Source organism: Saccopteryx leptura, chromosome 5, assembly GCF_036850995.1.
Source record: "Saccopteryx leptura isolate mSacLep1 chromosome 5, mSacLep1_pri_phased_curated, whole genome shotgun sequence".
Lineage (NCBI taxonomy): Eukaryota > Metazoa > Chordata > Mammalia > Chiroptera > Emballonuridae > Saccopteryx > Saccopteryx leptura.
In genome coordinates, this window is record NC_089507.1 from 131,834,996 (window position 1) to 131,851,638 (window position 16,643).

A 16,643-nucleotide genomic window follows, 5' to 3' on the forward strand; every position below is an offset into this window, starting at 1 on the left:
ACAAATAATTATAAGCTACAATGTGTCAACAATAATATTCTCAAGAAAGGTGTAATCCTGCTTTCCTTCCACCTCCAAATCTAGCCCATTAAAGCATGTATTAAATAAGAACTAGTGGAAAAGTGGGTTCCCAGCAAAGTGGTCTTGACCCTGAAACTTTTCCAATCCTGTTATGAATGATGGGTACCATTTTTTTTTATTTCCCTTTATCAACCTATGAATCCAGATATATCTGGCTGAACTCAGAATAAACTTTTAGAACATAGCTCTTTGTTTTCCAAGATTAGAGACCTAGTAGCTTACAAAATAATACAGTAAATAAGTATACAATTCTCTTTTCCTGATTATTCTAGGATTGCCAAGACTACCTATGCAAAGCTAGATGTTCCATTAAGAATCACTGCAATACTTTTATTATTTCACAGAAAATCTCTACAAATGACCCAAAACCATGCTCAATCTCTGACTTTATTTCAGCTACATCAAGTCAGTATGGATTCTACTTATTCATTCTTATCCAGCATCTTCACCTCAAAAATCATCAGGAAGTCTAAATCTCCATCTGTAGGGAAGAATTTAAGTTACTACACATCCACAAGATGGAATAGTCTGCTGCTGTAAAAAGTATAAATAACCTCTTTATATGCATATATGTAAAAACGTGTATGTAATTGAATACATAGTGTTCAGCAGGGTGCAGAATACTCTGTACATAGAGTATGCTACCATGGGTCTAAAAAGGAGAAATAATACATTTATATGTGCATACAATAAATCTGGACGAAAAAACAAAATACTAATACAGGGGTGTCTTCTGGGAAAAGAACTGAGTGGTAGTAGTCTGGAGGAACAGGAATGGGATAGAGAATCTGACCAATGATACTTTTGTGTATTTTGGGCCCTTGTGGAAGAATCATTTATTTTACAGTGACAACTTACCACCACAATAACAACAACACAACACAAGATATTCAGAGAAGAAAGGAAAAGTCTCATACACGAATACTGTCTTGCCACAGAGGTCAGATTAATGAAGGACAGGTTACCTTAAAAGGAATAAAGCTAAACTATGAATTATTTCACCGTTAAGAGGAGAAAGACTTTCCATGCTCACAAAGCAAATGTACAAGCATTTATAAATTGGTTAGAATCACTTAGGAACTTTAAAAGAGTATTGCAATTTGCTGTATTCTAAGACTGTGTCCTCAGACCAACAGCTACCATCCACTCCTACAAAGTTTCACTGTCCTTTCTAATTAAAGAGACTGTAGTCCAGCAGATGACTCAGGGCACTACGACACTCTTCTATTGAAAATAACAGGATAAAAAAAAGAGATGGCTTGTGACAATGCTGAAATATCTTAGAAACACAACCCTATCACACACCTAACATGACGGAATTGCTTCATTCCCAGCAGGGGTGAGCACAGGAGCAGGAGATGCTTCTGGTGGACTGGAAGCAAGAGGGACATGAGAGAAGTAAAGAGCCAACAGTGAGAAAGGTAGTTGATTGTCGTCAACTCCAGTAATGGAACTGGAATGATACCTCCATCTCAGTTAATATCCCCTGGGAATCTTTCCTGCGGGGGTTTGGGTCCGGTGTCCATGAATTCCAAGGAAGTCCCATCCAAGAACTGATTTGCTAGGGTCCATGAATCATCTGAAACTGCATCAAAAATTGTATACACAAGCAAGTGCATTTTTCTGAGTCTCCACAGCTTCCATTAGACTCTCAAAGGGACTATCCCACCTCAAATGTAAAAAAGGTGTTTTGAGACTGGAGACCATGCTAGGATTGTCAGCATTCTTTTGTTTAACAAGATCATCTGGTCCAAAGTAGATTTCATATTCCAGGAGTCTATCTGAAAACAATGTAGGTCCTTTATCAAAATACTTTTTCATGTTCACCCTGGTGTTGACCCTCATCTCCATGTGACATGGAGCCCACAAGGGGCTCAGGCACAAGACTCCATTAACCATATTTATTATATTACTTCATTTATTCATTCACTTATTTGTTCATTTATCAAACAGTTGAGAGTCTACAAAAAACAGAAGATAAAAATGGCAAGAAGCAAGCTAATTCAGACTGCCAGGCCCTGGAGAAGCAGTGGAGTGCAGGCAAGGAACAGGTGGGACTGAACTGAGAAAAGGCTAGTTGGACATCTCTCTGGGAAGCAGTGAGACCCCCTCATGATTCTGCAAAGCGAGGTCACACATGCACCCGGGCTAACGGCTAGCCATTTACCAGCTAGAAAAGATGAGTCAGAGCAATTTAGAGTAGAAAATGGCTGGGATCAGGGAAAAGGTAATGGCAAAACAATATGACATGAAAGTCCATGTACCAAGAGTAAACGGCCTGCACCTTTCCACCATCCCTCCTAACAACAGAGCTGGAAGCCGACGACACTGTCATGGCAGGTGAAGAGGGTGAGGACACGGCCCTGAAAGCCTGGCCTGGTCAGAGGACTGTCCTGCCAGGTGTGTGCTGTGTTCTAACCTTAAATGATGCCTAAACTAACAGCAAAGGGAGAAAAGAAAACCAGCAGAGATTCATGTATCAACGTCGACCTCACCATAGCTAAGAAGCTGAGAAAAAATACAGATGAGTAAAAAACTGGCACTGCACAATTCCAAAGAGTATACATTTCTTAAGAAGGACAAAGGAGAGAGCATATCTGTCTTTGAATTGTCACTGCATCCTGTGTTTGAATTTGTACACTGAAATTCTACATGAGCCCATGTGTTGGTCCCAGTGGCTCTCACTTGTGGAAAACTGGGGCTGTGTTTGGACCGGGCCATGCACATTCTGTACTTGTCAATATAGAATGTGAAGTTCATGAGGAAAGATGCCACTCCTGAACTCTAAACTGCTACTGTCAGAAGTGATACCTCCATCACACAGATTCACAGACTGGTTTATATGCTATGTTTTACAAACTGGAAATGAAACAAACCCTACAGGACATTTTTCTCTCCCTATGTTCTAAGTGCAAAACTCACTGAGAATCCCCTATCTGTTTTCATCTGTAACAGCGCTCCCAATTTCAAAACCAGATTTTGCTGCTCATGCTCTAAAAGCTCTACAAAGTTACCATAGTGGCAACAACTAAAAGAGCTAAATAATTTAGCAAAAATAAAGCATGCTAGTTGTGCTGGGAAGACAGTTCTGATAGGTTTGCTTGCTTGCACTTTGCATAATTCGTACATGAGCATGTGGCAGAGCCCTGTTACGTGTAGTTTACATAATAAGGCCATGGGTTCTTTCACTCGGTGTTTTTTGTAGATCGCTTGCCCACCAACGCAAGGGGCCGCTTTGCTGTTCATTCGCCTGCTGCCATGAGAAGTAGTTTCCCCTGCCTGTTTGCTTGTCTGCTGTTGCGATTCTAATAAACAGAAATGGCCCAATGCTTTCTAGCTCTGAAGTTCCTCTACCATCTGACTGAATTCAATGTGACCCTGCCTGGCCTTGGCCACCAGCATTACATCTGGCATAGTGGGCAGGATTTGGATCGGGTTGGTATGGAGCCACTGACACCTTTGAAGAGTGGAATAGAGAAGTGGCTTTTCTTGAGAATGTGGTTCCCTGTGACTACCCTGTTGGGGCCATTGGTTGGGTGTTTTGTACAGCCTGGTGAACAGAAACTGAAAGCTCTATGTGAGAGACTACTTGAATTCGAGAACTCCAGTGTGAGCTTGAGACTGAGTACCAACAGCAGCAAGAGCTGACACAGTTGATGGAGAAGCACTTGTGAGTCTGAGAGCTCGTTTGCCCTAGAAGCTGAACACTGGCAGTGCCAGTTGTTAAAGAAACAACAACGAGTTCAAGAGTTTCGTTTTCAGCTTCAGGCCCAGAGCCAGCAGCCACAAAAGCCAAAGCAGTCGCTGAAGGCATGCCGGCAAAGGGACCCTGAGTCAGTAGTAGCAGGCATTTCCATTCCTCTTCCTCTGAGGAAGAGGAGGTTTGGGCTGAAACTGCCATTGGCAGACTCAGGGCCCAGCCAACGTTCACCCAAAAGGTAAAAACAAAGCAGCCAAAAGTGCTTCAAGGGCAGGCACAACCCCCTCCACAAATACTTGAGCACTCTATTGTCTGGCCTACATCAGATGGAGTTGATGAAGTTGGGGGTGAAATTCAGGCAGAAACCCACCTAGTTCCTGGCAGCTTGGTTGCTGTTGTTGTGGGACACAGGGGATGGATGGCATCATGCTCTCTGGAGCAGAGATGGAGAAATTAGACACCATTACCACACTCTTCATTTAGGCAGCATCTTCAGAACTGCCACAACAACTCAGGAAAATATATCTTATTAGTATGGGTGATGGCTGCCATTCATGCTGTCTGACAGAATGCTGGGGACTTGCCAGGGACAGTGAGTCAGTGGCAGTCATATACTGAGCTGCAGCAGGTCCTCTGAGAGTTAACTATGAAGAATGCTGCTTTCAACTGAGGTCCCATGAGCCAGATGAAGACGTGTTTATGGCGGGGATGAGGGACCTTATTCTCTGTAGCACCCCACCAGCCCTTTGTGGGTCACTGGTGGCTATCTTCAGCCCCTATGTGGGTCATCCTATCAATGCTGTTACATAGATGGGGGCAGGTTTGGGGAGGTGGAACCACAAAGCCATGAAGGCTGCTGCCCCTGCTGCCCTCCCGACTAATACAAGAAACGGACCTGTAAATGTGACCAAACACAGGTGTGGGGAGACTTGACTGTGTCAGGGCAGATAAGAGGAAACTGGATGGCAAATCTAATAAAGTTGTTTTGGAGCTTCGGTGGCAACTTAAATCAGAACAGAGGTTCCAGCCATGGAAACAAATGGCCCCAGCAGCTGTCAAGAAATTGGCTGGTGTTTGCACTACATAGCTGCAAGACTACAGCAGCTAAAAAAACTGTGAAGGTGGCACAGGCTTTGAGTATGTTTGACCCTGCCAGGCCCTGTGACCTCTGAGGGGTTTGGATGGGGCTGTGGCAATGAGCAGAGTGCTTGTGGATAGCTGCTGAGATGCGTTCTCAAAGAGCTGTGTGGTTAGTTTCCTGTAATGGACCTTTACCTTGGTAATTTGCACAGACAGCCAGGCTGTCTATCGTGGATGGATCATTGAATGATATAATGAACTCTTGAAGCAAGGACTGCAACAAGAGGGGTACACCAGCTCCCTTGCTGGATGGACATGCCACTGTGGACAGTACTACAAAAGGCCCTGACTGGGGCAGGGGAGGCATCTGTGGAGGCCCTCCTGCACCATTCACCTGCTCCCATCCAGTTGCAGAGATGCACCAAGGACACTTTCTATAATGGACATAACCCTGGACTGTGCAGGGACCCCACCTATGATGAATAACCTGTTGACACCATAGGGTAGGGGGCTAGAGGTGGGTTTCCAGTTAACTCCCTGGGCAAGTGGCACCTGGCCACAGAAGGTGGAAGTGTGTTATCCATTGGGTGCTTGGGGAGATGTCATTGTTAAGGGCACCTTTGTAATTATTGTCATTTTTTTTGTAGAGCTTGTGCCTTTGTAATTCAGTTGCTGTAGTCTGTACTGTTTCTGTTTATGTAATACACCTCACTCCTCGCACAGGGACCATCACGGAAGGTATCTTTCATGTAGATCGTGAGGCAAGCAACACTAAGGGGTGGAGTGTTGAGAAAACAGCTGTGTTAGGTTTGTTCACTTGCAACTTTACATGATTAGTGTGTGAGCTCATGGCAGAGCCATGTGTGTATAGCCTATGTAGGATTATGGGTACTTTCACTCAGGGCTGTTTGGCGGTTCACTTGCCCATCCTTGAGAGTGACCATTTTCCTAATCATTGGCCTGCTGCCATGGGAAGAGGTATTTCCCTGCCTGTCTGCTCATCCACCTTTGCTACAATCTAACAAACGGGAATGGCCCGTGGCTCTCTGGCTTCACAGTTCCTCTACTGCCTGCTCAAATCCCATGTGAACCTGCCTGGCCTCAACCACCAGTATTACAAGTCATCACATCTTTTATGATATAAAATGCATATTTTTCCTTAGCCAAAAGACTAAAATATTAAAGACTCAGGAATATGGAGCTATCACATCTTTTCTAAATGAAAAATAGTATCAATAATAATGAGGATAAGAGAAACCAAGAAGGCAATGCATTACGACACTGTGAGGGAGAACAGAATGCCTATAAGAAAATGATCTGAAATGCATGGGAAGTGACTTGGATTGTAAAGATGAAGACAATGGTCATTTGAACCAGTGTGTGTGACTGCAATGCAGGGGGCATTAAAAAGGAATGCAATTTCTGTTATATAAATAATCTCATAATTGTACATGATTGCCTAGAGCTGAATATTACCATAAGAGAAAGCATGACAATGTCCTTCCCAAAACACAAAGCCTCACCACCATAAATTGCCCTTGCTCACTATCAGTGGCTGCTAATAGCTTGAGATTCGTTCCAAATATGCACCTAAAATAATGTTATACTCATCTCATATATTTTATTCATTGCTCGCCCTTCAACATCAGCTCCTTTATACATACTTAAAGAACTATCTGACTTCAAGAGAGGTGAAATATTAAATAAAAATCACCATTTTAATGACCTAAAAGTAGTCAATTAGAGATGTGTTGAAAATACTTCAAATCAATTTAATGCACAAATATAACAGATAAAGTGTTATGAAGTACTTTATAAATTTAAAGTGTCAAATAAATGGTCTATAATCAGAATCACCATCATCATAAAAATATTCTAACAGCCACAAAGTGACCATAGTGAATCTCTAACATTTTTTTCCCCAGGACTGAGGAAAGAAAACACTATATACACTACATACATAAAACTGAAATAATGAGAAACAAGCGCCAGTAAGCTTGCTATTATATCAAACAGCAAATGTTCACTAAGGGCCCAAAACAAAACAAACAAGCAAACAAACAAAAATTTAAGCCAGTTCAAGGAGACTGAGTGGAATTTTACTTTATTCAATGAAACAAATACATAATTTTGACCAATAATTCCAGTTAGACAATATTAAACAGATTGTTTAAATTTTTTCTTTAAATGTGTAAGTTCTGGAAAAATGAGCAATGCACTTTCCGACCCGCTTGCTAATGTTAGCTGTCACTGCGGAAGAAAGAAGGCGCTCTGGAGCGGGAGCAGAAGAGCTGCCGCGCCCTGGCCTGGCCTTCTTGCTGTAAACCCAGAAAAAAGAAGGCACTCTGGAGCGGGAGCAGAAGAGCTGCCGCGCCCTGGCCTGGCCTTCTTGCTGTAAACCCAGAAAAAAGAAGGCGCTCTGGAGCGGGAGCAGAAGAGCTGCCGCGCCCTGGCCTGGCCTTCTTGCTGTAAACCCAGAAGAAAGAAGGCGCTCTGGAGCGGGAGCAGAAGAGCTGCCGCGCCCTGGCCTGGCCTTCTCGCTGTAAACCCAGAAACTTACACTCAAAGGAAAACAGCAGCAAGGAGAAAAATGCTGTCAAAATGGCAAACATACACTAAACATTACTGATCATTCTTTTAAGAACTGGGAAGCTGTGGGGTCTACTGAATTAAGCAACAAAGAAGATGTCAAGAGCAATGAAATTGAACTCCAGGCCTATCTTAATGACTTTTCTGGTTTCTCCATCTATAAAACTCAGGACACTCTTAACTGCTATCTGCATTAGGCAACTAACAGCTGTAAAGCACTCTGGAAGTACAAACTACTAAATAAATTATGACTGCCAAAGAATTTTAACCAGAATGTGCTAAATAATAATGATGGCACATAGGCTGTGAACTTTAGCATTTTTGTTTTCAAATTAATAATGCAATTAAGATGCCAGTCTTGTACTATGGCTTAGCACAGTATTAGGTAGCATGTTTAATTAAGGGATTCAAAATCACCCACGAACTCCTATTTTTCCAGGAGCAGTTGAGTCAACTTCACGTGGAGTAATGAAAATAAGGTCACATTCTGTTCCTGTAGCAGCAGAAATATCACTATTGTGCATGTGTCTACCTTTTAGCTAATTCTAATTAAAGGTCATTCTACTTGAAACTCCAAATTCTCAAAAAGTTGATTACTTTTTGAGAATTTCCTCATTTCAAATCAGAAATCCTAAACCATGGCAATGCTTTAAACCATTTTTTGGGAATTAATGACACATATGACATTCAGCTAAAATCACATCTCTCTAACCTTCCCACTCTCTTGAACTCTTAATATTGATGAGTTTGTAGGCCTGTCTAAAAACTTTCAATGCTGCCTGACCTGTAGTGGCGCAGTGGAGAAGGCATCACCCTGGAATGCTGAGGTTGCTGGTACAAAACCCTGGGCTTGCCTGGACAAGGCACATACAGGAGGCAACTACTGTGAGTGGATGCTTCCCACTCCTTTCCCCCCACTTTTCTCTCTCTTTTTCTCTCTCTCTCTCTCCTCTCTCTGTAAAGTCAATAAAAAATATATTTAAAAGAATAAAAATTGTCAATGCTTTTTAGACCTGCTTACTGATAAAATAAGGACAAAGCTATTAGCAGCAATTCTATAATCTTCCAAATTCTTTATTCCAATAGTAGTATGAAGATGTTATAAGATTTAAAATATAGACCAGAAAAGATAACATAATTTCACTATTCATATCTAGTCTTATTGTTTTTTCCATAGACACCTGAAATAATTGAGTGCTATGAAACTGAAAAACAAACAAACAAAACCCAAAGTATTGTAAGTCACAGAAAGATGGGAAAATCTTAGGAATAAAATTCATTTCAATTCTTTCTCACTGAAAATATAACTTCTAGAACATATAGTCTTTTACCTAAATCTGAAATCTAATCAAGGTTCTGCTTACAAAGTACACTGTTTTGTGAATTATCTGTATAATTGTAAATAAAATGTAGCTATAAAGAACAATTTAAACACTATTAAACAAACAAGCATAAATCCTGTTTATTATACAAATGTAGGCAAAAGTAAGTTTACAGTTTTGAGTATGCAATATACAGATTTTATTCTTGTATTATTATTTATTGTATTTTTTATTTATATTAAAACTGTAAACCCACTTTTGGCCACCCTTGTATATCTAGGGAGAAAGTCATCTCCAGCTACATACTATGTAAAGAAAAAATTAAACATTTATACAAAGAAACCAAAGTAAAGGGTATTATTCACTTTAAAATATACAATTCTATCCTCATATTAAACAAGACCTCAAATACCAGTTTTAGTGACTTACATTAATTTAATTATGACATTAGCTTTTACAATCATAGTTATGGGGGGGAAAAAGACACTGTGTTCCTAACATAATTATCATTCCAGCATCTCAATTAATGAAACTATTAAATTAAAATGAGAGCCTCTGTACAAATGTGTCTTTGATTCATTTCACTTATTTCAGAACACTGAATAATTTAAGATCTGCTTAAATAAAAGGAACACAAAAAGGGCACTTCCGAGAAGTGCTGGAGTCTTCTGCACTCTGCCATTTCTGGATGGACCCTAAATTCTCCAGAATGAGTATAAACTGTGCATACCTTCCAGGTGAAGCCACATCAACCTCCCCTTCACCCTCACGACAGAGGCCACACAGAGTTCTCCTGGATTCCTGGGGTTTACAGCTTCAAGCTTCATGTTTTTTGTGAAACCTCGACTGAATGATGTCTGAAAGAAAGAACTGACACTGAGCCAGTAGATACCACAGCAAGATAGCGTGCAGCAACAGAGCTGGCCAGCTGACACAGCAGAAATGCACACATAGGCATACATGCACACACAGACCTTATTTATAAAACAAATGCCTGTTCACATGTTTGTCTTTCCCTCCACTCATGAGTAAATAACCATGCATTTTTCATTTGTATCCCAGAAATTAGAACTCAGCTTGGCACACAGGTGGTGCTTGTAGGAGCGGAATGAGTGAGAGGATGGATAAGTTTCCTTTCCAGTCTCATATGCACCCTTATTCCTACCGAAACACTGAGCCAAAAATCATTTCTTCTACTTCTCTACGTTCCTCACCAACAGCAGACCGGGGCATATTTGAGGGTGTTAAGGGAGAGAGATTGACTTTCCACCTGGGACCATCTTCCTGAAGAACATCCTTTAGCATTTCTTTTGGTGTAGGTGTGCTAGTGATGAATTCCCAGGGTTGTCCTCTATCTGAAATTATTTTTATTTGGCTTTTCTGCTTTTTTGCTTATTTTTATACTTTCTAAGTTCCCATTGTTAAAATTTACATATAGGAAAATTCACTCTTTTGGGCACACTGTTCTATGAGAGTAGGGCTGTTAGATGAATGTAGACAGTTATACGACCATAACCACAATGAAGATACTCAACAGCCCCTTCACCTCCAAAGCACTGGCCTTATGGTAAACAATTCTTCCTAGGCTTCCAATTCCTGGACCACTGAAAAATGTTTTCTGTTTTTAAAATTCCACCTTTTCCATAATGTCGTACACACTGAATCATATGCTACGTAGCCTTTGAGTCTGGCTTCTTTCACTAAGCAAAATGCATTTGAGCCTCACCTACGCTGCACGAATCAGCAGCTCATTCTGTTTTACTGCTGAGTAGTTTATATATATACATATACCACAGTTTGTCTATCTATCCATTTACCAGTTGAAGGACATCTGAGTAGTTTTTAATTATTGGTGTTTGTGAATAAAGCCACTATAAACATTTAAGCACAAGTTTTCGTGTGAACTTACATATATTAATCAGCTCTGGCTGCCATACCAAAATACTACAGACCAGGTGGCTTAAACAATAGAAATTCATTCTCAGTTTTGGAAGCTGCAAGTCTGAAACCAGCAGTCGGCAGTCAGTTTCTTCCGCGGCCAATCTCCTTGGCTTGTGAGTGGCCATCTTTTCCCTGTGTCTCCTCGTGTTCTTTCCTTTGTGCATGTGGCACTTGTTTTAATTTCCTCTTCTTATAAGGACACCATTCAGATTAGATTAAAGTCCACCCATATGACCTCATTTTACCCTAATTACCTCTTTAAAGACTCTAACTCCAAATACAGTCACATTCTGAGGCCCTGGGGGTTAGGACTTTAAAAAATGAATTTTGGAGGGACATAATTCAGCCAATAACGCTGTTTTCATTTCTCTAGAAACAGGATCACTGGATCATATGGTAAATGTATGTTTCTAAAAACTGCCGAATATATCCTTTTGCATGCCCACAAGCAGTGTATCAAGTTCCAGTTGCTAAACATCCTCATCAAATAATTATTGTCAGTTTTGCAAATTTTAGCCATTCTTATAAATAAGTCTAGTAGCATCTCATTGTGGTTTTAACTTGCATTTTCCTTATGACTAATGACGTTAAGGAGTATTTTTGCATAAGTTTGTCATTAGTATTTCTTCCTTGGTGAAGTGTCTACTTTTACCTTCATTCTTAAATTTTATTTCTACTATATATAGAATTAGTTTTTTTTTTCTTTCAGCCTTCTAAAGAAGTTGGTTCACTGTCTTTTGGCCTCCATTGTTTCTAATGAGAAGTTTGTTATTATTCAACCTTATTCTTCTATTTGAGACATGCCATTTTTCTCTGGACACTTCCAAGATTTTTCTTTCTATGTTTGGTTATCAGCAATTTGACTAAGTTAGGTCTCTTTATAATCATGCTGCTTGGGATTCACAGGAATTCCTGAACCTGTAGATTAAGATCTTTCAGCTACTTTGTTTAATTTGGGATCATTATTTGTTCATATATTTTTTCCTTCCACACTGTCTGTGTCCACTTCTTCTGAGTCTCCAGTTACACATGAGATTGTCCCTCAGATATCCAAGTTTCTCTTCATCTTCTTCCTAATACCCTGCCAATCTTTTATCTTTGTTCTTCAGATAAAATATTTTTTATTTTCAATTTTATAAACTCAGTCTTCTTTTATCTCTATTCTGCTATTAGCCCTTCCAATGAATTTGTTTCAGATATTGTATTAGTCAGTTTTAAAACCTCTCTTTATCAAACTTCTACTTCTGATCTGACAATTCCTATCTTTCATTCATTATGAGAATGTTTTCCTTTACATCATGCTTCTAAAATTTTAGAGTATGTCAAAATCACTTGGAAAGCTTTTTAAAAACATAGATTATTGGGCTTTATCTCAAACTTTGTGATTCAATTTATTTGAAGTGAGGCCAAATAATTTGTATTTCCAACAACTTCCCAGAGGATGCTGAAGGAGTTGGTCTTAGGCCCACATTTTCCACAACTAAGCTTAGTTATAATAGGGTCTTTAAAACACTTGTCTGTTACCAGCATCTGGTTATATTGGGTTTGGTCTCTGCTGATTATCTTTCTATTGAAAGTGAATCAGATTTACCTATTTCTTCATGTGATGAGCAACTTTGATTTAAAATCTGAATGTTTTTAATGTTATGTCATAGAAACTCTGGATTGTGTTATATTCCTCCTGAGTGTTGATTTGTCTATTTTAGCAAACAATTCACTTGGCTGGACTCAAACTATACACTTTTGTCTCTTGAGAAGCAGCTCAAATCTCAGATCAGTTCTTTCATCTTTAGCTACTAGGCTGTTTGGAGTCTGCCTGGCAAATACATGGTTCAGGGATCAAAGATTTATGCAATGTTTATACACAGAATTTGTGGTTCCTCCTCCTAGCTCTCCCCTGTCTGTAACTCCTCACTTTCCAGTAGCTATGGTGGCTGAAATTCTGTAATCAGGTTCATCAGACCAAAAAGATTATAAATTTTATATTACTGCTTTAGTCATCCCATATGCTGTCAACTATGGCTGATATGAGATCACTCAACTAAAGATTTTGGGATGATCACACCCTGGTCTTCCATTCTCCTAAACATCTGTTCCCTCCAGAATCTCCCTGCTTTTGGTCATTCTCCACATCCTTCTGGCAGCTGTTTGTATTCTGTCCAGTGTTTAGCTGCAATCAGACATTGCAATACTATATATCTATATATCTATTTTGAAATATATAAATAAACTGAGATAAACGAGTTCCTATAAGTAATAGATTGCATTTCTTTGTTACTCATGGAAGGAAAGAAAAGTAATTCACATTTACATGTCTTTTTATATACATTAAGTTGAAATGAAAGCTTATCTTTAGGTAAACAGAGTAAAATTACCCAATGTATTTTAAGAAACCAATTTGTTCCTTTCCTTTGTGTTTCTTTGGATATAAGAATTAAAGCTACTCATTTTCCTTCAAGTCATCCTAACTTATCCATGCATATTATGTACTGAGCTTCTTTCTAATACAACTCAACAGACTGCCTGAAAAGCCTCTTAAGTAAGTTAAAAGGCATTTTATACTACTTAATAAGAGGAAGCTACAACCACATAACCTATTTTAGTTTCAACTCACTGCTTAAGGGTAATTTATAAAGAATCAATGGCAAAACCGTTACCTGTGAGTTTATTTTACTAAGCATTTGGCTGTGTCAATCCATTTCAGAACTGCCTATGACTGTTAAATATCCTCAGGAAAATGTCTCTCATGCATCCACTTCCAAAGTACCTCTACTCTGGTATACATGAAATATGTGATTAAAAAATGAATTCATAATAATCATCCCATTAAAGAGTACTGAAGCAAGGTAATAAAATTCAGCAAAGTACCAATAATGCAATGCATATGTCAACAGGCCAATAATAATCCTGTCAATTAAATAAACAAAGATCAAGAAGCAAAAGGGGTATATTTGTAACAAGTACATCCCTAATGAATATGCCAGTGTATTTACTAGAACAGACTTAATTTGGGTAGCTAAATCCTAAAAGCTCAGAGGCCGTCTGGGGATGTGGTTACTTGCTCCACTATTAAAATCCATTTGGACAACAGCTGACCAAACGGGAGCAAAAGACAGATTAAAAAGAAGCCTTGGTGGAACTATGCTGTCACAGAAGAAATGACTCCTTAAATCCAGAGCTAGGGAGATGTGAGGATTTTCTTTCCAAAACTAAAGAATCAGGGAAGGAATTTTGTTCTTGTCAGGTAGAAAGCATAAAGTAAAGGGGTTTGGGGAGGTGACGAAGTGTTTCATGATCCCAAATGAAAGGCCACAAAGCCAGTAGATTTGTCACGAGTGACATCAACATGGTAAAAAGTTTAATAAGACAGCACTGGACTTCGTACGCCTTGAGTGATAACTGGCTGCTGCTCTCATGGCATGGGCATACTGTCCCTTCATACCACCTAGGCATGCACCATACAGTTTTTTCAAAGCCACAGAAGAACTTCCTTTGCCATCCAAGTAGAAAGTTCATTGAATCATTTACAAAGCTTTGACTTCCACTCTGCCACCAATTTGCTTCTGTATTTAGGAGTACAAGGAGTATTTAGGAGTACTCAGTAATCAATCTAGTTCATTTTCCAAAGTCTGTTTTGGATTTGTGCTCAGTATTGAGGTTTTTTTCTATTAGGTCAACCCTTTCCTCCTCTCAGTTCTCATTGTCTGTTACCCTGTAGAAAAAGTTATAGGTGGAGTTGTAGTGCATCAGCAATAGCAGGAGCCATCTAGAAAACAAGTCTTTGGTCTGGGAATGCTTTGTGCTGTATTATCTGCTGTCCCCAAGAAAGAGAACTCTGTCTTTCTTCTTAGCATAAGAAATTAACTTTTGACCTGTGGCGGCGCAGTGGATAAAGCACCGACCTGGAAACACTGAGGTTGCCAGTTCAAAACCCTGGACCTGCCTGGTCAAGACACATATGGGAGCTGATGCTTCCTGCTCCCCCCCCTTCTCTCTCTCTTTCTTCCTCTCTCTCTCTCCTCTCTAAAATGAATAAATAAATAAAAATATTAAAAATAAAAGAAGAGAAATGAACTTTCATCAATAAATGCATGTTTAACACACCAGGCTATACATTTTTGCCTCATTCTTGACTCAGAGATAACAATCTTTGTCCTTTCTCATAGTTCCTAGGGTTGATGAAGTTTAAATGAATAATTTATGAACTACTTAATATAACCATCCCCTCTAACTAAGCAAGTACATACATATACAAACACACACAACCACATGCATTGCTATTTTATTTGTCAAAAAATTTCTATTACTCTTCCAGTTAAGTTCTAATTGAACAAGATAGAGGTTTAAAGCAAGCAAAGCAAAATACAAAATTGTTGGACTAGCATCCTACTAAAAGAATCCAAGACAAAATATTTAAGATCATATTTTGAGAATATTCCTCGGGTGCAGAGAATATCCTCTTGATGGGTTTATCGGTACTACACTCTCATAGCAGGCACGTACCTACTGGTGGCACAGGTGGCTAGCTGACTACCAAAGTTTATCCTCCTCTTCCACAGTATGGAACCATGGCTGGGAACAGTAACCCAGCCAGGGTGCATCCCAGCCTCACTCATGACCTGGTATAGCAGAGCGACTGGTTCGCATCCATGGAAAGTGGCAGGGTAGTATGTGTCAGTATCAGCTACAGTGTTCTCTTACCCTCAATCTCTTTCCCCATCTGCTCAACAGATTCAGGGGATGAAACCAAAACATAGCTAGCCCAAGGCTCACCTCAGTGAGAAGAACCACCTGGTAATCAGAAACATCCTGGACCCTTCCCCCTAAGTGAGAAATAAATTTATAACATGTTTGAGTCACTGTATATTCAGTAGTCAATTTGTTACCACATCCCAGAATTACTCTAATATACAAGCTGAAAGAGGACTTTTCAAAAACTCTAAAAGATTTAGGATCCCATGGAACATAGCCACACTCTAATCTTACTCAGTAAGTGGAAAATAATTGATAGTTTATAGGGAACATCTATGATAAAAGGAGTATCAAGAAACAAGCGTCTTACATTTTTGAAGCAGAAAGGAGGTGCTTCTTCTGTTCCATGCTGCTTGTGATAATCTGCCCAGTCAAAGTCCTGGCCGGAGTAACCTGTACAGGACAAACACAAGAAAACAGCATTAATCAAGTTCAACCTCAGAAAATGGGTGGTGTATCACTAATGAGAATCCGAAGTGGTGCAAGGATAGGCCCCCAAAAGGTGAAGCCCATTGAAAGCACATCAGACTTTATAAGGCTTGAATAAAATATTTTGAAAAATGGTAAGTACTACAGACAAGTAAGGTACACCCTCATCATAACACAGTGCCTGAACCCAGGTAAAGAAGGGGGAATTTACCCACATCAACACATGACAGTGGGTAGATCTGCTGTGGGGAAGAATAGATAATATTGAGGGAGGAGTATAAGAAACAACTATCCATATACACCAAAGTGATTTTCTTTCTTTGTTCATTTCACTGGGGGGCAGCAGGCAGTGCAATTATACAATATATATCCATCATAACCACCACAACAAGATATGAGAGAAGGTGAGAGAAAAAAACAGTTCTAAATTATAAAATAAAACAAGAACAGGTGTATGGCTTAACCTAGATAGAAAAACACATCTTAATATGAGTGTGTGCATTTCTTGTGGAAAAGGTTAGCAATGGACATAAAAAATATAGTAACAATTAGAATTCATTCAAACTGTGCAAAAGGCCACTATATTCTTCATTTAGTGTTCAAAGCTTCATTATTAGTTTCAGTGTATATAAAATACACATGTATATTTTTATGCAAAAGAAATTGGGGAAATTTCCTTCCCCCCATATTGTCATAAATTTATATCAGCAAATTCACTTAACATGGGGACATGAGTTACTAAATCCTAA

The 16,643-nt window shown here is 39.4% G+C and overlaps 1 protein-coding gene across 7 annotated transcripts in view; it reads right to left on the reverse strand.

Moving 5' to 3' along the window:
- Positions 1-16,643, reverse strand: part of SFMBT2 (Scm like with four mbt domains 2) — a 259,063-nt gene that overhangs the window by 67,436 nt on the left and 174,984 nt on the right. For all 7 annotated transcript variants that reach the window (XM_066384911.1, XM_066384913.1, XM_066384912.1 and 4 more), the window contains 2 exons: positions 15,776-15,858; positions 9,503-9,629 (listed from right to left, as the gene is read on the reverse strand). In XM_066384911.1, coding sequence (XP_066241008.1) covers positions 9,503-9,629; positions 15,776-15,858 — 210 coding nt within the window. The remainder of the gene's footprint in view (positions 1-9,502; positions 9,630-15,775; positions 15,859-16,643) is intronic.